This window comes from Ambystoma mexicanum, chromosome 8 (genome assembly GCF_040938575.1).
Source record: "Ambystoma mexicanum isolate Mex_15411 chromosome 8, UKY_AmexF1_1, whole genome shotgun sequence".
Taxonomy (NCBI): Eukaryota; Metazoa; Chordata; class Amphibia; order Caudata; family Ambystomatidae; genus Ambystoma; species Ambystoma mexicanum.
This window is the reverse complement of record NC_090929.1, coordinates 27377227-27399173: the sequence shown is the minus strand read 5'-3', so window position 1 is coordinate 27399173 and position 21947 is coordinate 27377227. Positions and strand designations below refer to the sequence as shown.

The 21947-nt window shown below is 45.1% G+C and overlaps 1 protein-coding gene across 4 annotated transcripts in view; it reads left to right on the top strand.

Annotated features, from left to right (window-relative positions):
- Positions 1–21947, top strand: part of ZER1 (zyg-11 related cell cycle regulator) — a 423267-nt gene that overhangs the window by 98431 nt on the left and 302889 nt on the right. For all 4 annotated transcript variants that reach the window (XM_069609184.1, XM_069609185.1, XM_069609186.1 and 1 more), the window contains exon 6: positions 7705–7819. In XM_069609184.1, coding sequence (XP_069465285.1) covers positions 7705–7819 — 115 coding nt within the window. The remainder of the gene's footprint in view (positions 1–7704; positions 7820–21947) is intronic.

Genomic DNA, 21947 nt, shown 5'->3' with positions numbered 1-21947 from the left:
AGGAATTCATCAAGGGACTATTCCGCCGGTGAAGACTCCGGCCCCGGCATGGGAGCTGAATGTGGTGCTTACTATCTCATGGGACCGCCGTTCAAACCTATGCATTCTGCACCTCAAGTTTTTGTCGTGGAAAACAGCTTTTGCACGACAAGTGGGTGATATCCAGGCCCTCTCCTGTAAACCACCTTACTCGACTTTCCACGAGATGTGTGGTGCTGCGGACGCACCCCTCCTTCATGCCCAAGGTGCCGTCATCTAAAAGAGCCCTTGGTGTTACCTGTGTTTTTTCCGACGCCTTCGTCGCCGGCTGAAAGGACTTTGCACTCGCTGGATGTGGCTAGAGCTCTGAAGTTGTATGTGGCCCGAACAAAGAGTTACCGGAAAACTTCTCAGCTCTTTGTGAACATGTCCTGTGAACAATGGGAAGGCCCTGTCCAAGGCTTCCATTTCCAGGTGGCTCTCCGGCTGTTTTTCCCACTGTCACCGGTTGGCAAACCGACCATTGCCTGGCCATCCGAGAACCCACTCTACCAGAGCGATTGCTGCTACAACGGCGTTCCTGTCTGGTGTGCCCCTACTGGACATCTGCAGGGCTGCTACGTGGAGGTCGACGCACACCTTCACGAGATTCTACTGCGTAGACAGGGATTCCAGGGAGGAGTCCAGAGTCGGGGAAGCAGTGCTGCGCAACCTGTTTGCTTGAAGGTGAGCCTGGTGAGGAGGTAAGAGATGCTTATGTTGAGCCTTGCCACCTCCCATTGTTGTGTATGTGTGTACTGCTATGTATTCCTTATTCATGAGCATGTGAATACATGCCAGACCCCATGCTGGAGAAGGAACAAGTTACTTAACTGTAACTGTTGTTCTCCAGCATGGGTCTGGCATGGATTCACATGCAAACCTTCCCGCCTACCCATCTGCGGCTCTTCTCTTGGTCCTACTGCCACTTTACGTGCTACCAAATCTGAAGATGGCTGCTGGAGGAGGGGCTTAGGTAGAGGGCAGTCATTGGCTAGGGGCAGTATTACCCAGAGCTCAGTGATTGATAGTTAGGAGAAAGACAGTTCAGAAATGAAACTGAAACTGTTTTTTTCTTTTACCGAGGATTCCCAGCCTGACGACGGGGAATAGTCATGAGCATGTGAATCCATGCTGGAGAACAACAGTTAAAGCTAAGTAACTTCTTCCTTTCTCTGCCATTGACTATATCTATCTTAGTGCCTGTCTCTTCGACCTTTTGACTCAGTTCGATATTCAGCCTACCCTTTTCAGTGACCACTCACTACTGACCTGTACCCTAACGATGAAGACCTCTGAAGGGTCAACTTTTGATACCATTGGGGAAGTTTTTGTGCTGGGTAAGGGAAATCGGCTGGGTTGGTCTGACCGGAATTTGGCCAAAGCCAGCCACTGGAGTAAGAGCCTTCTGTCATGATGCCTACCCCCGGGCAGCTGGACCAAGCCCATCTGCCCTGGAAGCAGGCATCCGGACATCTGTTTAAACCTCAGAAGCCCCGGCTAGGGGCTATCTGGGTTCAGTCCTGGCGCCTAAGGCGCCATGCTCATAGTCATCACTTACCTCAGGCAGATCATGCTGCACATGCATCCAGGCCAACGTGAGACCTGGAAGGACTATTTTTCCACAAGGACTACTTTTCACTTGGGTGTGGTTCTAGGGACTTCTTACCTGGGACTACTTTCAAAGCTATTTAAACCACGCCCGATCTTCAACACACGCTTCGCGTTATTCTGCATTTAGCAGCGTAACGCTCACCGTGTCTGCAAACCTGCATCCAGCCTTCTGCCACGCCCGCCTCAAACACGGAGCCCCTAGGAGAGAAAAGAAAATAGAAGAAGAGGTTAGATTACAGACTTTAATCTGATTTCGGATCCTGCATCACTCCGAGCCTGAAGGGACATTCTTCCGGCACGCGTCGCATCCCAGCTGCAGCGCCGCTCCATTTTCACCAGCCCACAGCATCTCTGATTCAGCGCTGCCTCCGTCACTTTTTCGGTGATTTTCAACACCTGGGGAAAAGACAAGAAAAAGCAAGGTGAGCCTAAAGAGACTAAAAAGACAATCACTCATATTACAAGACTTACCTGATTATCACCGGAGGCTTTATTCTTCAATACGCCAGATCCAGGAAAAAAGGAAAAGACAGTGGCTAATCTCACGCATCTTTACAGGATAGTTTGGGTAAAACAGACTCTTACCTGAACGCCGCCAGCAACCTCCTGACAGAATTTGCCGCCGCAAATCAACAGGGGAGTGCAAGAGTGAACTTTGGACATTTTGAACTCTTAAAAAACTTGGCAAACTCCGGACTCAATCGTCCAGAACCCCAACACCTAAAACCAGTGAAGTAACTGGCATCTACGCGCCCCTGCATGCCACGCAGGATGGAGAGCTCACCAATCAAAAACATAAGGTGATGACACTGACCGGGAATATCGGAGGTGGCAAGTGGGGAGATCGGGAGCAGGGTCTGCATTCACACCCACGGGGCTAAATACCTTTCTCCATCTACAGGAGAATATTTCTATGAGTCAAGCTTACAAGACTGAGGGGGTCCGTCCAGATGGTCATCTTTGCCCTACGCTTCACGCTGGTGGAGGCCGCAGCTGTCCGGGTTCGATCTACGCCCCTGTGGGAACCAGGTGTGCTTAACACCTTCAAATTGAAGATATGGCTAAGCTTTCGGCTGAAAAGATTGTTAGGTGGGTTTCACTATGCATGTATGGTATGATGCCAATGGGACAAAAACTGCCTCCCCACCCTTTGACATTTTACCACGTCTCTCCTTTTGATAAGATTATAAGTTTTGAAAAGAAGAAAATGCGTGAAGCAGTGAAAAACCCTCGAATATACCTCATCTTCTTGTGCTTACTATAATCTGGAGAAGCGAAAAATAAAGAATACTTATAGGAACTGGTTACATCTGTATAGAGCCTCTAACAATAATGTCAACTCGCAAGCTATGATCAATAGCCTTCTGGCAGGTGACACTGTATAGATAGCGAAACATGGGTGAAATACCTTGAGGAAAAATGTAGGGGAGACAATGTGAGCCTGGTAAAAAAAAAGCCTATACAAAATCTCACAATAACTCGAGATGATGTTATGGATATTATTAAGAAATTGAAAACATCCCGTGCCCCTGGCCCTGATGGTCTGTGCAACACCATCATCAAGGAAAATGCTGACATCTGGGCCGATATATTAGTTACTATTTATCAGAAAGTTAAAGATACTGGAGTAATACCCAAGTCATGGAATACCTCCATAACCATTCCTATATTTAAAAATGAAATGTGGAATTTGCCAGACAATTTTCGTTTATTGGCCCTCACAGACGTGCCCAGCAATATTTTCTGCACGTTTGTCCTTTGGGAAATAAAGATGTGGATATCCCATAATAACATCCTAGATAAAGCCCACTGTGACTGGGTTTTGCAAGGGTTATGCCACTACTGATGATATTCTTCTGGTGAACACTCTCATGGAGCAGGCTAATTGTCCATCTGGTTTACCTCTTTATATCCTTTTTGTGGATTTCTCATCCGCATTTGATATGGTAAACAGAAGTATGCTCTGGCTAAAACTCGAGCATATCGGCATGCCAGCTCATTTATTATACATCTGTAAGCTAATGTATGAACAAAAGAGCACACGGGTATGGCTTAATAATTTGGGCCTGATGTCTGATTGGATATCAGTTAGGATGGGTGTACGTCAGGGTTGCGCTCTTGCCCCTATGTTTTTTAATCTTTTCATGGCGGATTTTGGGGAAATATTTGTTGATAAAATGAATGCCTTCCCCAGAATCGGCCTGAATAAGCTGGGCAGTTGAATAAGAGAGCCAAGGTACTTTCCACCATGGGGGCGGTTCTGTCCTTTTCCAAAAGAACAGCAGGGTATAGGTTTCATGGTATACGTACTATCTATAGATAGAAATTGTCTGCAGCCTTTCTTTATGCTCTTGAGGCATCATATATTGGTCCTCTTTGGCAGATAAAATGGAAGGTTTAATTTGGCGCAGAATAATGGGGTTAAACAAGTATACGCCCATTGAGATGGGGTTAATATCTCTCTCTATCCTAATTAATCTAACTAGAGCTAAGTTGTAAATCAAGATTATGTTTGCGACCCCTATCTCTTTTTTGTCCGATTTATGAACATCTTTGGATAGTGGCACCGGTATAATGATGAATACATTTAGGGCCATGAATGAGCATTTCTTTGAGAGGTTGTGTTGGACCCCGTGCTGGGAACATGATGAAGGCGCCCTGGAAAAATCTTTAAAAAACGTTCCTGAGAAGTTTGATTGGGTAAAAAGCCAAGAGAAGGTTGCCAGCATGAAGTCCTTACACACCTTTTCTAGGATGATAAGGAACCAACCCCAAGATTATCTAAAACTCCTCCCTTCTATAGTAACACGTCATATTTTTCTGAACATCAGGTTAAATCGCCTAAATGTGCTTAAAATAAGAGATGCATGGTCCGGTATTCCACTAAATGAAAGATCTTCTAGAATATGCCTTGATAGAGGGGGAAGTGGACTCAGCAAGACGCATACTTACCAAATGTCCTGGTATGAGATCTGCATATGAACGATACTACTCTAAATTTGTTGAAGATGTTGGCGATATAACCTGAGATGTATGTCCGGCTATGGCCGGAGGAAGATCATTGCCAAAACGCAGGTTTGGAAATGTGCTGATAAGCTCCTGAGAAAGTTTGAAGAGGAGTTAAAACTGTTAAAGGAGCATTACAACCTGACTGTATCTGTGATATTGTAACTATGTTACCCATATTTGGCTAGATGCTCTTGGCTTTCCTTTCTCCGTTTGTAGTGTTCTCTTCTTTTTGGTATTAAGTTTTTTTAAAGATATAAATAACTATTTTAGCTTTTGACTTTTAATTCAGTCTAGCTTTCGTGATTACTTAATTATGAAACTGAATTTGATGTATTTCTGTATAGTATATGTATATATGTGTATGAAGATGATTTATATGTGATCTATATGTGTATAAGATTTTTTTTAACCTGTATACACAATAAAAAAAATTAAAAAAAAAGAAGCCAGGCTGATGGTCATGGAGACAACGAACAGATTCAGTATTTAGATTAAGATTGCAGATGGCCAGTTTTTCCAGGAGTTTGCCCAGGAAAGGAGTGATGGAGATTGGGCAATAGTTAGCCGGGCAAGAGGGATTGGCTGAGGGTTTCTTGAGAAGAGGGTGCACAAGAGTGCTTCAGGGGGGGAAGGGAAGGCTCCAGTGGCGACGGAGTGGTTGCAGAAGTCAGCCACAGCAGGAGCGAGGATGTCAATCTGGTCCTTGATGGTTTCAGAAGAACAGGGGAGACCCTGTTTTGACGAGACTTTCATAGATCAGACTTATCTAGAATCCTCATCAGGGGAGAACAGTGAAAAGGCAGAGGAGGGAGGAGGGAGGAGATGTGGCCACAGGGGGGCCAGAGGAAGAACAGAGATATGATCTGATATGATAGGTTATTTATAACTCATTTATAACTCACTTAATATCAGAGGTTTCTAAGCGCGGACCCGGGGATCGAAACTGTCTTGCTCCGTGTCGTCTTGCTTCCAAGGCGAGCACGTTGCTGCTGAGCTATCCTCCCGAGATCCAGAGTAGAGGGAGGAGTGGGAAGAGGACGAGGGAGAGGGAAGGATGTCCTGAGTTTTAGAGATGAAATGAGAAGTCAGGGCTGTGCAGAGGGCCTGGGAGGAGACAGGAGAGATAGACTGCAGATTGGCCAGCTCCTTGCAGATTTGAAAAGAGTTCGGCCGAGTTGTTGGATGCCGCAGAGACGTGGGCTTGGATGTGGGCTCTCTTTTTGGTGCGGACAAAGAGCTGGTACTGCCTTAGGAGCAGGCGGCAGGCCAGTTTGTCAGAGGATGCAGATGAAGCATGCCATTTACTCTCCGACAACTCGATAAAAGTAGGACTAAACAAGCAGGGAAATACATCTAGGTCCATCCCAATTTTCAAAGGTGTAAGGCAGGGATGTGCCTTTGCTCTCTCCATCTCTTGGCTATGTGGGAGGAATTTAAATCATGGAGATGCTATGCCCCTAAATGGGGTGTCCTTAGGGCAAATATCATCGCCTACGCCGATGATTTGGTCTTGGTGGATTCTTCAGAGATAGGCCTACAGAGACTCTTGGTGGGTGTGGAGAGCTACTTACTCAAGAATCATCTAACTATAAATCCTGAGAAATCTTTTGTAATGACATTTACAAATAGATACATAGTAAAATCTTATGCATGGAAACTTCATGACTTACCAATCAGGCAGGCCTCCGATACTGCTTACCTGGGGTATTCGATTTCCTCAGAGTCAACTCATTAACCAGAAAAGCAAAATGTAGGGGAAAATGAGAGTCAATCTCCTATGATGAAGGTCTTAAAAGGGAAAATGCGTGCCTATTCCTTGATTTCCCTCATTGAACTATACAAGTAAAAAAATTACAGTCATGGTGCTATATGGATGTGAATTTATATCATTAAAAAAACAGAAAATTCCTTAATGTCTTCAAAGGCAAAATCCAGAAGGCTGTTCTGGGCCTGCCTAAATCACCCCAATTAGTGCAATTCGGTTGGAATTGGGGATTACATCTTGGTGGGCCCAGTTTGCTAAGCGTAGCGTGTTTTTGCTATACAAACTAAAGCTGGCCGAAAAACCTAGCCTAGGCTATTGTCTGTACGAGTGCTTGAGGAATACATTCAATACTATGCCCTTTCTAGAAAGCTTCTGCAAGCGCTGTTTGGTTCTTGAAGAAGCAATAGAGATCATAGATACCGAAGAAAAAGAAGATTATGAGGTGGTACAAGTATATGGATACTGCGGATTTAGGGGGACTGACATTTTATAAAGACAAACAGGCGTACGACACTGCAAAGGTCAAAGTTGGAGAATATTTAGCCGAATTTCCATTGCAAAAAATGAGTCCGTTATCTCAAACTCTGCCTTAATGCGCTTCCAACACTGGAGGTATTTGGGCCAAAATGTAACATACCAAAGGAGCTACAAGGATGTTATGTTTTGTGGATTAGCACCCCTGGAAACAATGCAACATCTGGTTTTATGTCTGAATTTCGAAACTAATGGAATCGCACTACTAGGCCCATGCATGCACTCCATTTTCTCAGTCATTCTGCACTGTGGGAGAGAATTAAGACAACAACCAATCAGGGTCTAATACTGGTATTGGCAACATTATTATGATATGATATTTTATTTGTATCACGCTCGTACACAAGGGTTTTAAGTGATTGGGAATAATCCTCAGCAGGGGGAGCACGACTGGCTGGAATGCTGGGATAAGTAAAAATGAAAAGAATGATAGAATGTCCAAGATCTGTTATGTGCAGAGTAACGCTGAACTGATATTCTGTCCGAGCAGGACGGGAGCTAGTGATTTTATTTATATCGAAATGTGAAAATGTATGGATTTGTATTTTGGAAAGCACAACGTGTACCTTTTTAATTCTGTTTATTGTATTTGGGTATTATCAGTGACGAAAGGTTTCTTGGAAACTAGAAATCACTAAATAAAAATAAAGTAAATAATGATCTATTCAAGACATTCACTATCTGCAAAGAAAATAAAAAAACAATCTCTGTAAAATAAAACCTGTGTGTTTTGAGAACTAACATGTTTTCCCTCCATCCCACAGCACGGATCCCAGCAAGAGCAGCATCCTCCCATTCCGAGCCTTGAAGCGGCCGCTTGAGTTCCTGGGCCTCTTCGAGACCTCACTATGTCGCCTGACGCATATTCCCGCATACAAAGTAACTGTGCTATTAATTCACTTTGGTGTTTTAGTATGAATGTGTGCTGTATGCTTCTTGTGATTGTATGCCTGTGTGTCTCCTGTAGACCACATCTTGATTTTATTGACCTATTCCCCCCCCCCATCCGGGCTGTTTGGCCTTACTCCATTCCCCAGTAGCCTTATGCAGCACTGTCACTCACTTTCTTTAAGATCTGGGAGACTGTAGGAAGCCCACGGCTGCCCCTTGTTTATTATATGCAGCGGCTCCATAGATTCGGATCTTCTCCCTCACCCATGTATTAGCTGGACTGGCTCACCAAAAAACAGCCTCCTGCTTCACACCCTCACTATCATCCCAAGCACGTGAGAGGGTGTTTCTCTTCAGATGCCACTCCCCCTCCCTCCAGACTCACGTGATGTTCGTGCTGCAGGACATCATTTGAGAATATTCTTTGAATAGGGGATCTTGCACGCATGTGCTACTGAAGGCTCCGTACCAGGCGCTCCCTGGCTCCTGCACCCGAGTCCTTTTCTTTTGCTGCTCACCGCAGCACATGGTTTACTTAGCTCACAGGTACCTGCTCATTCATTGCTTTTTTTAGGGGGCCTTGGCTGCTGCTGTGGATGTTTGGCCACCAAACCTAGCTTCAGGATCTCGCCAGTGCTGTTGCTGACTGGCTACAAGCAGTGCTATCTGTGGCAGACTCAGATCTTCTGCATCGGCCTGCGTTCAGCACCCCTAGCCTGCTCCCGGCTTCACAAGCCTCTTTCTTTTGGTCTCTCAGGTAGAGGCTTTACTGGTAGGCACATATGCTTTTGGGATTCTGTCACTGCAGCACGTCGAGGACTTTGTAGTTTGGCTGCAGTAGATAGAACTGTCTTAGTTGGGTGGACATTAGTTTTCTCAGTGCCCCCAGCTTTGCGATTGGCTCATTACCACTATGTCTCTATCCTAAAGGGAGCCTCACTGCTGTGCCTGCCTTCACCAAAGCCATTGCGACTGGGGTGCGATTTAGGACTTTAAGAATTTATTTGGAGGATGTTAGGGAGAATTCTCAGAAATGTGCTAATTCCTCTCTACCTTCGAGACCCCCAGCACCTTTGCTGGATTTGAGGACTTTTGATTTTTTAACCTGGAGAGAGTGAGACCCCTTTTTCCCACTCTCTCATGTATTTTCTGTGATTTGGATTCTGTGTTTCATTTGGTTGTGGAGTCTGAAAAACTCCATAGGCATCATCTTTTACATTGTGTCACACAGCACCTTCAGTGCAGTGACACAGGGAAGTCTTTCAGATTTCCCAAAGGTTTAAATACCTTCTCTTGGATAAACTACTGTTTCCCAGAACAGTGAAGTGAAATTGACTTTACTTAAATTTGTAACTTTCTAGACTCAGCAAACACCATCTTACAATAGGGTGCTGGAGGGGTTACTTAGTATCCCCTTTGTAGAGTTTGTCATGTAACATTTTTATGTTACCCTTTCTACAATTAATGGCTGGCGGCAGTGGTTAACTTTTAACTACCATGGTGTGTTTTTACTGCGGGCTGTTCGTTTTGTCTTTGATGGGATTCACAAGTGTAGCCTGTCTCTGGCTCCGAGTGTCTGGCAGGGGCAGGAAGTGAGGGAGGTGCCCGAAACTCCCTGTGCTTAATACCCTTGGTTACAGGAATGCACCCAAAGGGGATTGGCCGGCTGGCTGTCTGACAAGGACAGCCACCCTGCTGGGTGACTGACAGCTAGGCTGGAATGAATGGGAGAAACCTGCATAAAAGGCAAGGCTTTTTTGCTTGCAAGGCAGAGTCGACCACTGGATGAAGGAATCCGAAGAAGAACTTGGAAGAGACGCCTGCTGCAACTCCTGGACTGTTGGTTTGTCCGGAGAAGCCCTGCTGCTGTGCTGAAGCTCAGAATTTGCCTCGATTAGAGAAGCCCTGCAAAGTAAGACTACTCCCCTTGAGTTGATGGGACAATCAACTCCAAATTGAACACGTCTGGACATCCTCTCAGAGCTGGCTGTACTTCCTAGCTGCTGCAGGAACCAAATTGCCAGGGAGAGGAACACTAGATTGGAGTGCATCACTTTTAAATCGGACCCGAGCTTTTGGAAGATCCTCCGGACTTTCAGGAAGCAGGACTGACCAAGCCTGAGCCACCTCAACAGCGTGCTGGACCCTAGAAGCAAGGAAAGTCCAGGGTGGTATACGAGAACCCCTGTGGTGCTATTTGCTGAGACGCGAGGAGCTGAAACCGCGAAGTGCCACTGAATTGAAGTTAGCCCTTTGCTGCTGCTGACTGTCCCATTGCAGTGCAGGAGTCCCCAGAAGTCCTCCCTCTTGTCCCCACGACTGAAGCACAGGAACAACAGGATCTGCAGAGCTGCACAGGAACTGAAGCCAGCTGGAACCATTTCTTCTAACCAAAGGTACTGTGCAGTCTAAGAACTTACCCCTTGTCTTGTAACCTCACTTGTTCTTATTTGAGACGTGTCCTGGTTGCTTCTGTAGAGCTGCTAACAGCTTCTTTACCTCACAAGCCTAATCAGTTTGTGGCCCTACATTGATTCTCCTTTTGTACAAAGACTTCTAAAACATTGTGCAAGACATTTACTTGCCTCTGAGAAGTGCTTCAGTCCACCTAGACATGTGCCCAATTGACATTGGCTGGCCTGGCTCCCTGAGTGACTCCTCCCTCTGTTTGTGTGTTTTGCCTTCCCTCCAGGAAAGGGTTAACTTGCTTTACATTGGGGGTTTCCAAAAGTACTTACCTGCTTCAGAATAATTGTTTGATCTCTTGTTTTATTGTAATAACCTTTCTCTTTGACATACTCCTAAGTATTGCTCTAAATGCATCAGTGATATATTCATGTCCACAGTGTCCTAGTTATTGAAGTCACCTGAGGGTGTCGGAAGTGTCTGTGTGCCATCCCAAAAGGGTACTTTCTGATTTAGAGAAACTAAGAGTGTGTATTTGAGTGTATTTGTGTGTTACTGTTATATTGCTCCCTTCGGAAGAAGGCTTATTCAAACTGTTAAATAAATGAATATTTGTTTAATCAAGAAACCTTGAGTATAAGAGTTTATTTGGCTACTGGTCATTGTGAATCTCTGTGTAACTCCCCTACTGCTCACATTGACCCCTCTTGAAATAAGCCTGGCTGCTCAACACACTACCAACCTGTGTAGTTCAGACTTGTACCAAAGGTTGGATCCCTATTGCCAGGAGGTCAAGGTTGTTGTCGTGCACCCAAAGGGTACTGCATACAATCTTGCCCAACAGAGGCTTACACCATTTCCCAGGCATGGTTTTCCCCAAGTTTTTCCTCTATGTACTGGTGACCTGGATGCCATTTCCTATGGTTGTTCATGACTCTGCCCAGTTCATTAATGACTGAACATGCTCTTTCCTCCTCTGAGCACTCTGGAGTCTTGCAAAAGTGCATAGTTATTCTTGGGACCCTGTATTCCTTGTTGGATTTTTATCTCTCAGGAAATATTTTTGCCTATTCTTCTTTCCTTGGTTGCTGAAAGGTCTGCGCTTGATCTCATTGTTCACTGGGTGCTGAGATTCTACCTAGTCATTCGCTCACCAGACATTTTGTGACTCATTGTAGTTCTGCACCCAGCAAACAGGCCTAACGTTTCCATTTCTCTCTGCTCTCTTACATCTTAGAATGCTACACTAAAGTTGTATTGTTAATCCAAAACAAATCCACTTTTATTGTGATGCGTTGAGACCCAAGGTGGCTTTTGCGGCGCTACATCCTACTGGATTTTCTTTGTGGGCTACTCGCATATTTTGTAAGCACAATGGGGCTCATTACGAGCATTGTGGTGCAGGAAAAAAGTGGCAGTAACGGAATTACCGCCACCTTTCCCGCTCTGCCATAGTACAAATTTGCTCTGGAGTGGGGGATTTACCTCCAGCATCATGCTGGAGGTAAATCCTCCTACTTACGGATGAAAAATCGGTGGAATTATGGAGTGCTATGAACTCCAAATTAATGGAGACTAACACCTCCACCAACACTTGAAATCTGGTGGTAAATCCAATGGACCAAGTGGTGGTAACGGTCATTCCGCTGGTCGGTATTCCGGGAGGTTTACTACCGGAATACCACCCAACTTGTAATGAGGCCCAATGTTTTGTATCCAACAGACCCTTTCCACGCGAGCGCATTTTCTAAACCTTTATATTATCTTTTTAAAAAGCAGGTTTGGGATAACCTCCATGGTGGAAATGGATTGTGTTAGGGTTCGGGATTGGACCCTGTCAGGGAGGAACCTACCTGGGTGAAAGCCAGAGCCAGCCCTGCTCCAGAGGCAGGGAGGAGAGTGGGCGGGCAGTCCCTTGCATGTTAACGTGGATTCCACCCTCTGTCACACAATCCTTCCCAGTTCTTGTTCTGGCCAGAGCTTTTTCAGAACAGCAACACCCAGAAAACATCTGGGCACAACCAAGAAAACTCAGACCGAAACCAGGGGAATGCTATCAAGGGCAGAAAAACAGTGCACTGGGATTTTTATTGCCAGATATGAGACCCCACACACCAGACCTAACTACCTCAAATGGTCCTCCTACCCCCAAATGGTCCCCAGGCACATGGTAGAGCAGCAGAAAATGAACAGTGATAGGCAAGACTGTGTGCAGTACCCTTTGGGAGACTACAACAACCTTGACCTCCTGGCAATAGGGAACCCAACGTTTGGTATAAGTCTGTACTACACAGGTTGGTAGTGTGGCTGAGAAGCCAGGCTTATCTCAAGAGGGGTCAATGTGAGCAGTAGAGTGGTTACACAAAGATTCACAGTGGCAAGTATTCAAATAAACTCTTACATTCATGGTTTCTTGATTAAGCAATTATTAATTTATTTAACAGTCAGTTATACAAGTCTTCTTCAGAACGGAGCAAAACATCTAACACTTCAAAATACATTTCAAAACCCACTCTGTTTCTCTAAATCAGATGATAGCCATTGGGGAGGGCACACAGACGCTTCCTACACCCTCAGGTGACTTAAATAGAACACGGTGGGCATTGATTTATCACTGGTACATTTAGAGCAATACTGAGTTTGGTGCAAAGGTTACATAGGGGAATAAAACAAAGGTTAACAAATAATTCATGAACTGGAAAGTACTTTTTAAACCCTCTAATGCAAATTAAATTAACCCTTTCCTGGACGAAAGGTAAAGGCACAAAGTCGGAGGTAAGAAGAGTCTCTCAGGGAGCCAGGACAGCCAATGTTAGTTGCACAATGTCTAGGGGAGCTGAACATCCTCTTTGTAGGTAAGTCAAAATCTTGCACAATGTTTTTAGAAAAGGTTGTAGAAATAAAATGTGAAGGGCCACAAACTGGGGGGGTTGTGAGGGGCAAAGCTGTAAGCAACTCTGCAAGGTTAACCAAGACAAGTCTCAACTGAGAACAAGTAAGGCTACACCACAAGAGGTAAGTCCTCTTAAACTTTACAGTACCTTTTGGTTAGAAGAAATGGTTCCAGCTGGCTTCTGTTCCTGTACAGCTCTGCAGATCCTGGTTTTCCTGGGCCTCAGTTGTGGGATAGGGACAAGAGGGAGGACTACTGGGGAATCCTGCACTGCAATGGGAAGGTCGGCGGTAGCAATGGGTAAATTTCAATTCAGTGGCACTTTGCAGGTTCAGCTCCTCGCGTCTATAGCAAATAGCATCACTGCGGTCTCCCGGATACCACTGTGGACATTCCTTGCATCTGGTGTCTAGGTGGCTCAGGCTTGGTCAGTCCTGCTTACTGGAAGTCTGGGGGATGTTCCTGAAAACGGGTCTGACTTAAAAGCAGTCCACTCGGTTTGGTGTTCCTTCGTTCAGTGGTCGACTCTGCCTTCCAAGCCAAAAAAGCCTTGCCTTTTATGCAGGTTTCGCCCATTCATTCCAGCCTAGCTGTCAATCACACTGCAGGGTGGCTGTCTTCCAAGGACAGCCAGCCGGCCAATCACCCTAGGGTGCATTCCTGTAACCAAGGGGATTAAGTACAAGGAGTTTCGGGCACCTCCATCACTTCCTGGGTTTATAGTCATAATCCCGAATTTAGAAATCCCGAAAAAAAAATCTCGAATAAAAAAGGCTTATTTTAATTATATAACTAGAGCCAAAAAAAAAATGAAAATTCGATATTATTTTTTTCGGCCTTTTATATTCGAGATTTTTTTTTTTCGGGATTATGACTGACCACCCACTTCCTGCCCCTGCCGGACACGCTGGAGCCAGAGGCAGGCTACACTCCTGATTCCTGCCAAAGACAAAACAAACAGAGACCAAAGCTGGTTTGGTGCGCATAGTAAATCTCAAGAAGGACCTTTCCAACAAGAAATGGCGAAAAAAGACCAGGCCATTTTGACAAAAAGGGGCACCCATGGGTGCCTTACTGCAGCTGCAATTGCAGCCTGCAGTAAAAACACACAATGGTAGTAAAAAGTAAACCACTGCCCCCAGCCATTAATTGTAGAAAGGGTAACATTAAAATGTTACAAGAGAAACTAGATAAAGGGGATACTAAGTAACCCCTCCAGCACCCTATGGTAAGATAGTGTGTGCTGGGTCTAGAAAGTTACAAAATGTAAGTAAAGTCAATTTCACTTCACTGCTCTTGGAAACAGTAGTTTCACCAAGAGAAGGTATTTAAACCTTTTGGGAAATCTGCAAGACTTCCCTGTGCCAGTGCACTGAAGGTGCTGTGTGTCACAATGCAAAGATGCGCCTATGGAGTTTGTCGGACTCCAAAGTCAAAAAGTAACACAGTCCAAATTACAGAAAAATACATGAGAGAGTGGGAAACGGTCACCCTGCCTCTAGGTTAGCGATACAAAGTCCTAAGTTCAGCAAAAGAGCTGGGGGTCTCTCAGGTACAGGGGAATTAGCACATTTCTGAGAATTCTCCCCAACAAACCGAGAGTGAGAGAAGACTACAGGTAGCAGGGGAGACACAGAAATCCTCCCCAGATCAAAATGGAAAGAAAACTCCTTAGTAAATAAGAAAGCCACAAGGAAAACGAGCGGCCTGTGAACCTGCAACTGGAGATTGAAAGGGGGCAGGGCTAATGTTTTCTTTTTGTTTTTTTTGCACCGGTGTAACCCAGCCGGTGGGGAAAGAATAGCCACAGATTGGCCCACAGAGTCAGGTGTGCGCTGAAACCAATGAAGGGCCGGAATAGAAACAGAAAGAGTAGTATAAAAGGAAAATGAATGCGAGACCGAGTGTGCGGTAGGGTTGAGGTCAGGAGGTGTTGAGGTGGACTCGAAGACCGGGTGGAGGATGGATGGTGGAGCAAAGGGGGGAAGAGTTGGTGGCAGAGTTTGAGCAGAGTGCAGTTACGGTATTGGTTATGACAGTGGTACCAGTTGTACAAGAAAAGCATAATTTTCTGTCGAAACCTGGGGACGGGCTGATCAAGGCACCCCTAGAAGAACACCGGAGGGAGACCGATAGTTGAGACTTTTTGCCGTTAGACCATCACCTACAGCCAGTCTTGGATATCAGGTGTTATGACTGCACGTTGAAAGTCCTGGGGGTTAGGGTCACCTGGGTTATGGTGAAGTGAGCCCACTGGATGAACTGCAAACTAGAGCTTCACAGTACTCTTGAGCTTCCCATCTACTCCCAAACCGATCTTCAGTGTAGTCCTGAATAACAGAAACAAGCTCCTATACGTTTAGCTTGTGACTCTACCTCCGTGAACGGAGACACATTCTGAAATTACTTAATAACTGGGCCATGATTGGCTTAGCACTATCATTCTACAGAGGGATACTGACTCCCTTCTTAACTCTTTTTGTATTCACACTTTCGTTAAAGTATTTACAATATAGCAAGGCACACAGGCCAGGTAAACAAACACAGTACAAATTAATTGACATCAGCTCCAAGAACCTACCCCAAATTTCTTCAGATTTTTTTTTTCTTCTTGCATGGAACAACTCGAAGCAGTGACATTTTGCGAAGATCTTCATCCCAAATAGACCATGAGGGAAAGTTGACATTCTTCAAATCTCTCAATATGATTTTCTTAGTAGAGAGGGAAGCCCTAAGAAACACTTCTGTGGGTGTGTCAAACCTTCTAAATGTTCGTCTTCCCCCCTAGCAATGAGCTGAAAATCAAATTCCAGGTCCGAGAACAGAACCTTGTTCATGGTTTCAGTGACTTAGAGCCAGAATGTCCTTACTTTAGAACACTCCCATATCATGTGCTCAAAGGAGCCCGCCCTGTGGCCAAAACCCCAACAGGCACCCGAGTCGCTCGAACCTCTAGCACTCACTTTGGTTGCGGTCCAGTAAACATGGTTGAGAATTTTTATCTGCTGCACTCGTTCCCCAAGATTCAGTGAGGTCAAAGCCACATTTCTGCATAGGTTCTCCCTTCTGTTATTTCTGCACCATTTGACTCTGACCATGACCAGGAACCGAGGAGTTGCTCATTGGACTTCCTGTAGCTCATTAGAAGCCAGTACACATCTGATGCAAAGGGACCTTTTTCTTACAAATTCATTTCTCCAGAGCAACATGTTCATCTATTTCCACCACCCCAATCGCTGTCCTCAATGTTCCTGTGTCAATTTCCTGTATTCACTTTAGGTGCAATCATGGAGGATCTTCATACTAGGCAGCATGTTAAAGGGGATCCAATTCTTGTCCACAAATCTCCAATCCACTGTACTCCATTTTATTAGGTAAGAATTGATGTAGTAACACTGTGAGACTACACAACACTTATCTGCTTGGTATTGGGTAACCCACCTATTGGTATAGGTCTGTACTACACAAGCTGGTAGTGTGACTAAGCAGCCAGGCTTATCTCAAGAGGGGTAAATGTGAGCTGTAGAAATGCACACATGAAATCTGTAAATACAAGTAACCAAGTAACACTTACACTCAAGGTTTCAGTTATAAATAGTTATTTATTTATTTAATATCAATTTTTGTATAAGCGTTCTTTAAAAAGGGCAAGATATGTAACACTGTAAATATACATCTGGATATGCTTTTTACACAATTCCTACACCCTGAGGTGACTTCATTCACAAGGACAGTAATGGCATTTATATATCACACTAGTTATGCTTTTGTTTAGAGTTGTTTAGATTCTGAGGTTGCAGAAAGGAAAGGGTTAAGGAAGGAAGAGGGAGGACGTCTGGAGGGCTCCTGAGGCGGCACTTTGCGGTGTCAGCGCTTGATAAACAGCACCATCACGGATCCTTCCTTTACTCCTTGGGTCCTGCACTCTGGTGAGGGGACTCGAGCTCTGGTTGTCCTGCTTCAGGCCAGATTTCAGACGTTCCACTCGACTATGGATTTCTTGACCCCTGGCACTCTGTTCTTGCAGCAGCAAAGAAGTACAGCCAGTCGGGGAAGATGGTCCAGTGGAGTTCATCTCGGGTTAGTTGGTCCCACTAACCCAAGGGAAGAAGCTGTCCCTTCCGGAGCTTATCTGTCGAATTGAAAAAGGACTATCACTACAGTAGCAGGGCTTCAACAGGCAATTCAAAGGTCCAGGAGGATGCAGCAAGCTTTGTTCACGGTTTCTACGTCGGGTGTTTCTTCCAGTGGTAGACTGCCTCTAGTCCCAAAACCCTCGCCTTTTAAGCAGGTTTCTCCCATTGATGCACAGCCTAGGCTGTCTATGTTATGTTATGTTACTTGGCATTTATATAGCACTCTATATATCATTGGTATGACCTCAAAGCGCTGGTAGGTTGAACGCCCTCGGGAATCGTAGTTCTGGTCAGTAGAGACATAGTGTCGTAGGGTGCGTAGGTGCACCAGATATGTGTGCAGCCGACGCAATTGGCGGATGGTAGCTGCACCCTAGCATTGGGTTTGGTGCTGAAGATATCAGTTGGATGTATGCAGTCTGGTGGCTGGCTCTGGCTGTGTTCGGCCTGAGGGATGCATATGTGAGCAACTAGGCCAGAATGTGCTCAGCTAGCTGCATTTTATTAGGGTGATGAGTTGTTCATGGGGTCGTATTCGTATGTGAAAAGCTAGGCTGAATTAATCAGGGTTATAGCTGTGTTCTAGTTGTATGATGGTGTATAGTAGAGAGTAAACATAGAGATGTGATATGATGGTTATCTTTAAAGCTCCCGAGGCCAGGCACGTGAACAGGATGGCAGGGAACACATGGACACAGAGACAGGGGGCTGGGTTTACAGCGACGGGGGGGATACGGATATAAAGCAACAGCATGGGAAACAGGAAAACAGGGTACACAGTCCTACACGGGTGGGGCATGTTTAACATTTACTTTTACATTTCTGTCAAGATGCGATTCAGGCAAATGTTCACAACTCCACCCAAGTGGAGAAATCTGTCGCCAGAGAGAATACACAACCTCTGGCGCTTCCAGTTGTCAAGAGTGCCTAAGGAGCAAGCAGCGTATTCATGCTAGACTCCGCCATGGCCAAATGCCTGGTGATTCTTCAAGAAATTGAGTTAAATTGATTGCAGAAGAAATAAGATGATATAGCACACAATCTGGGACTCCCGAGCCACCTCTCTCACAAAGAAGTTGTAACCTCCAAAGCTTCAGGTGCTCCGATAGAAAACTCTGTAACCCGGTCTCTATTTCCGTTAAGCTTATTTTCTTTACGGAAAGAGGTAACATACTCAGTATGTAGTTAACTTGCAGAGCAAAAGCCATCTTGATAGCTTTGACCTTCCCCAAAGGGACAGTTTCAATTTGGACCATCTTGCTAGAGTCACATTTTCAAGTTCGTTGTCAGGCACCTCATGTTTTCATCCATCATAAGTCTGCCCTCCTTAGTTAACCAGACTCCTAAATATCTCATCCTATCTGGACACCAGCGCAATCTGAACTGGTGATGCATGTACTATTGTTAGGGAGCATTCCCTCCACCTTAGAGACCCCCAGCAACTCTGCTGGATTTTGAGGAGTTGATTTTTTAACCTGGAGAGAGTGTGACCCTTTTCCCCACTCTCTCGTGTATTTTATTGTGATTTTGAACACACTTTCTTTTGGTTGTGGAGTCTGACAAACTCCGTAGGCATCATCTTTTCCATTGTGTCAGACAGCACCTTCAGTGCAGTGGCACAGGGAAGTCTTTCAGATTTCCCAAAGGTTTAAATACCTTCTCTGGGATAAACTACTGTTTCCAAGAGCAGTGAAGTGAATTTGACTTTACTTACATTTGTACCTTTCTAGACCAGCACACACCATCTTACAATAGGGTGCTGTAGGGGGTACCTAGTATCCCCCTTTGTCTAGCTTCTCATGAAACATTTTTATGTTACCCGTTTCTCACTTAATGGCTGGTGGCAGTGGTTTCGTTTTAACTACCGTGGTATGCGTTTACTGCAGGTTGCGTTTGCAGCTACAATAAAGCACCCAAGGGTGCCATTTTTGTCAAAATGGCCCCAGTCTTCTTTTTTCGCTATTTCTTTGTGGAAAGGTCCTTCTTGAGATTTACTCTGCATGCCAAACCAGGTTTGGTCCCTTTGTTCATTTTGCCTTTGGCGGGATTCACGAGTGAAGCCTGCCTCTGGCTCCAGGGTGTCTGGGGTAGGCAGGAAGTGAGAGATGTGCCTGAAACTACCTATGCTTAGTCTCCTAGGAGACCCAAATGCACTCTGTAGTGATTGGCCGGCTGACTGTCCGGCAAGGACAGCCACCCTGTTGGGTGACTGACAGCTGGGCTGGAATGAATGGGAGAGAACTGAATAAAAGGCGAGGCTTTTGGCTTGGAAGGCAGAGTCGACCACTGGACGAAGGAACCAAAGAAGAGTTTGAAGAGGTCGGCTGCTGCAACTCCTGGACCGTTGGTTTGCCCAGTGAAGCCCTGCTGCAGTGCTGCTGCAGTGCCGAAATGCCAAGTTTACATTGACAGAGAAGCCCCTGCACGGACAACTTCTCCCTTGAGTTGGTGGGACCAATCAACGCCAAAGTAAGCCACCTGGACATCCATCTCGGAGCTGGTTGAATATCCACAGAGTTGGTGCTGGAAACCGTATAGCCAGGGAGAGGAACACCAGATTGTGTGCACTGCTTTTAAGCTGGCCTAGAGCTTCAGGAAGGTCCTCTGGACTCCCAGGAAGCAGGACGGACCAAGCCTGAGCCCCCTCAACAGAGTGTGGGGCCCCAGAAGCAAGGAAAGTCCATCTCGACAGCCAGGAACCACATTGTTGCTATTTGCTGTAGATGCGAGGAGCTGAAACACTGAACAGTGACTGAAAGTGAAGTTTGCCGGTTGCAAGTTTTGTCCGTCCCAGTGCATTGCAGGAGTCCCCCGACGTCCCCCCTCTTGTCCCCACGACTGAGGGCCATGAACAGCGAGATCTGCAGAGCTGCACAGGAACAGAAGTCATCAGCTGCATCTTTTTCTTCATTTCTATGGTATTGTAAAAAGTCTGAGAGAACTTGCCTCTTACTGTAGAGTGTTTGCAACTTCTACAACTCACAAGTCTAAACAGCTTGTGGCCCTACATTTGATTCTTCATCAAAGACTCCTAAGAACTTGTGCAAAGACTTTTCCATTTACTTACCAGAAGTGTTTCATCCTATACAAGACTTTTGCCCATTGACTTTGGCTTAGCCTATTGTACTGAATGACTCTTCTTGAGGTATTCAAAAGTATTTGACTGCTTAAGAATATTTGTGGTCTCTTGTTGTTCTGATAATCTTTGCCTTTTACCAACGTCTAAGAGTATTCTAAATGCCAACAGTAGGATATTAATGCCCCCTGGACCCTAGCTATTGAAGTCACCTGTGGGTGTAGCTGTGTCTCTGGGCCACCCCAAAAGGGTCTTTACTGATTTAGAAACTAAGAGTGTACAGTATTGAAGTGTATTTGTGTGTTACTATTATATTGCCCCCTTCCGAAGAAGGCTTATTCTAACTGACTGATAAAATACATTAATAATTGTTTATGCAAGAAACCTTGGGTGTAAGAGTTCATTTGAATACTTGTAACTGTGAACCTCTGTGTAACTCCCCTACAGCTCACATTGACCGCTCTTGAGATAAGCCTGCCTGCTCAACACGTCTCCAAAACTGTGTAGTACAAGCTTATACCAAAGGTTGGGTTTCCTATACCTGTAGTCAGAGTTGTGTGTAGTGGTCCCAGAGGGTACTGCATACAAATGTTGCCTAACACTGGTGGCAGGCGGTGGAATATATTGTAGAGTTGTTACATTGAGAATTTGCTTTACTTTAGTTCAACTAAAAACCTTCACAAGGCTAAGCCCCACTAGGAAAACAATTGTAACATGCCAGATATGGAAAACTTCAGGCAGGAAGCCCATATCATTTAAACAGTAGAGCAACTGAAAGAAATGTGTAAAGTCAGGAATCTCCCTGTTAAAGGAAACAAAAATGAATTGCAAGATGGTTGAATGATCAAAGTCTGGGTAGTAGGCCCGTCACACCTACTATCCCAGGAAATGTGGAAAATGATGATGAGGATGATAGTTCAGAGTCTAACTCTAATATTGTTGAAGAGTCAGAAGAGTAAGAGGAGTCTCAGGAAGAGAGCCCCTCTTTACCTCAACAGGCCCTTATGCCTTGACCTTTAGCCACAGGGACATTAACAGGTACAGCACTGAGTCCAGAATGTGTGTCTCTTGAAAAAATTAGACTTGAGTCAGAGTTCAAAAGATTACAACTCCAAGCTGAAAACAAATATCGGGACATCAAACCAAGGGAAATGGAAATGCAACATGCTCTGAAATGAAGAAATTGTCTCTTGAAAATGTTTCTATCCCAGAGTCTTCTAGGTCTACCAGTCCTAAGAGACCTTGCATGCCTAAGGAAGCAGTGAGTATGTACGAGGTGAAACTTGATGTTTTGGATTGGTTGGGTGCTTTTCAGTATAACTTAAGGGATTCAAAACGTTACAGGGAATCTGTTGATTCCTTAGCTTTTGTCTAGGCTCCCCCAGGTTGCAACTGATGCTGTAATGGAGGTGGGGGAAATAGACAGGATGGATTATGAAAATGTGAAGCTAGCTTTGACAGCTAGATTTTGGAAAACTCCTTCCCAGTACCTTAAGAGGTTTAGGACCCTCAAGAAGACTGCCCGTACCCCTTGGGTTACCTCGGTGTGTGAATGTTTGAAAAACATGGATGGTTGGGTTAAGGGTTACAGAGTGAACTCTTTTG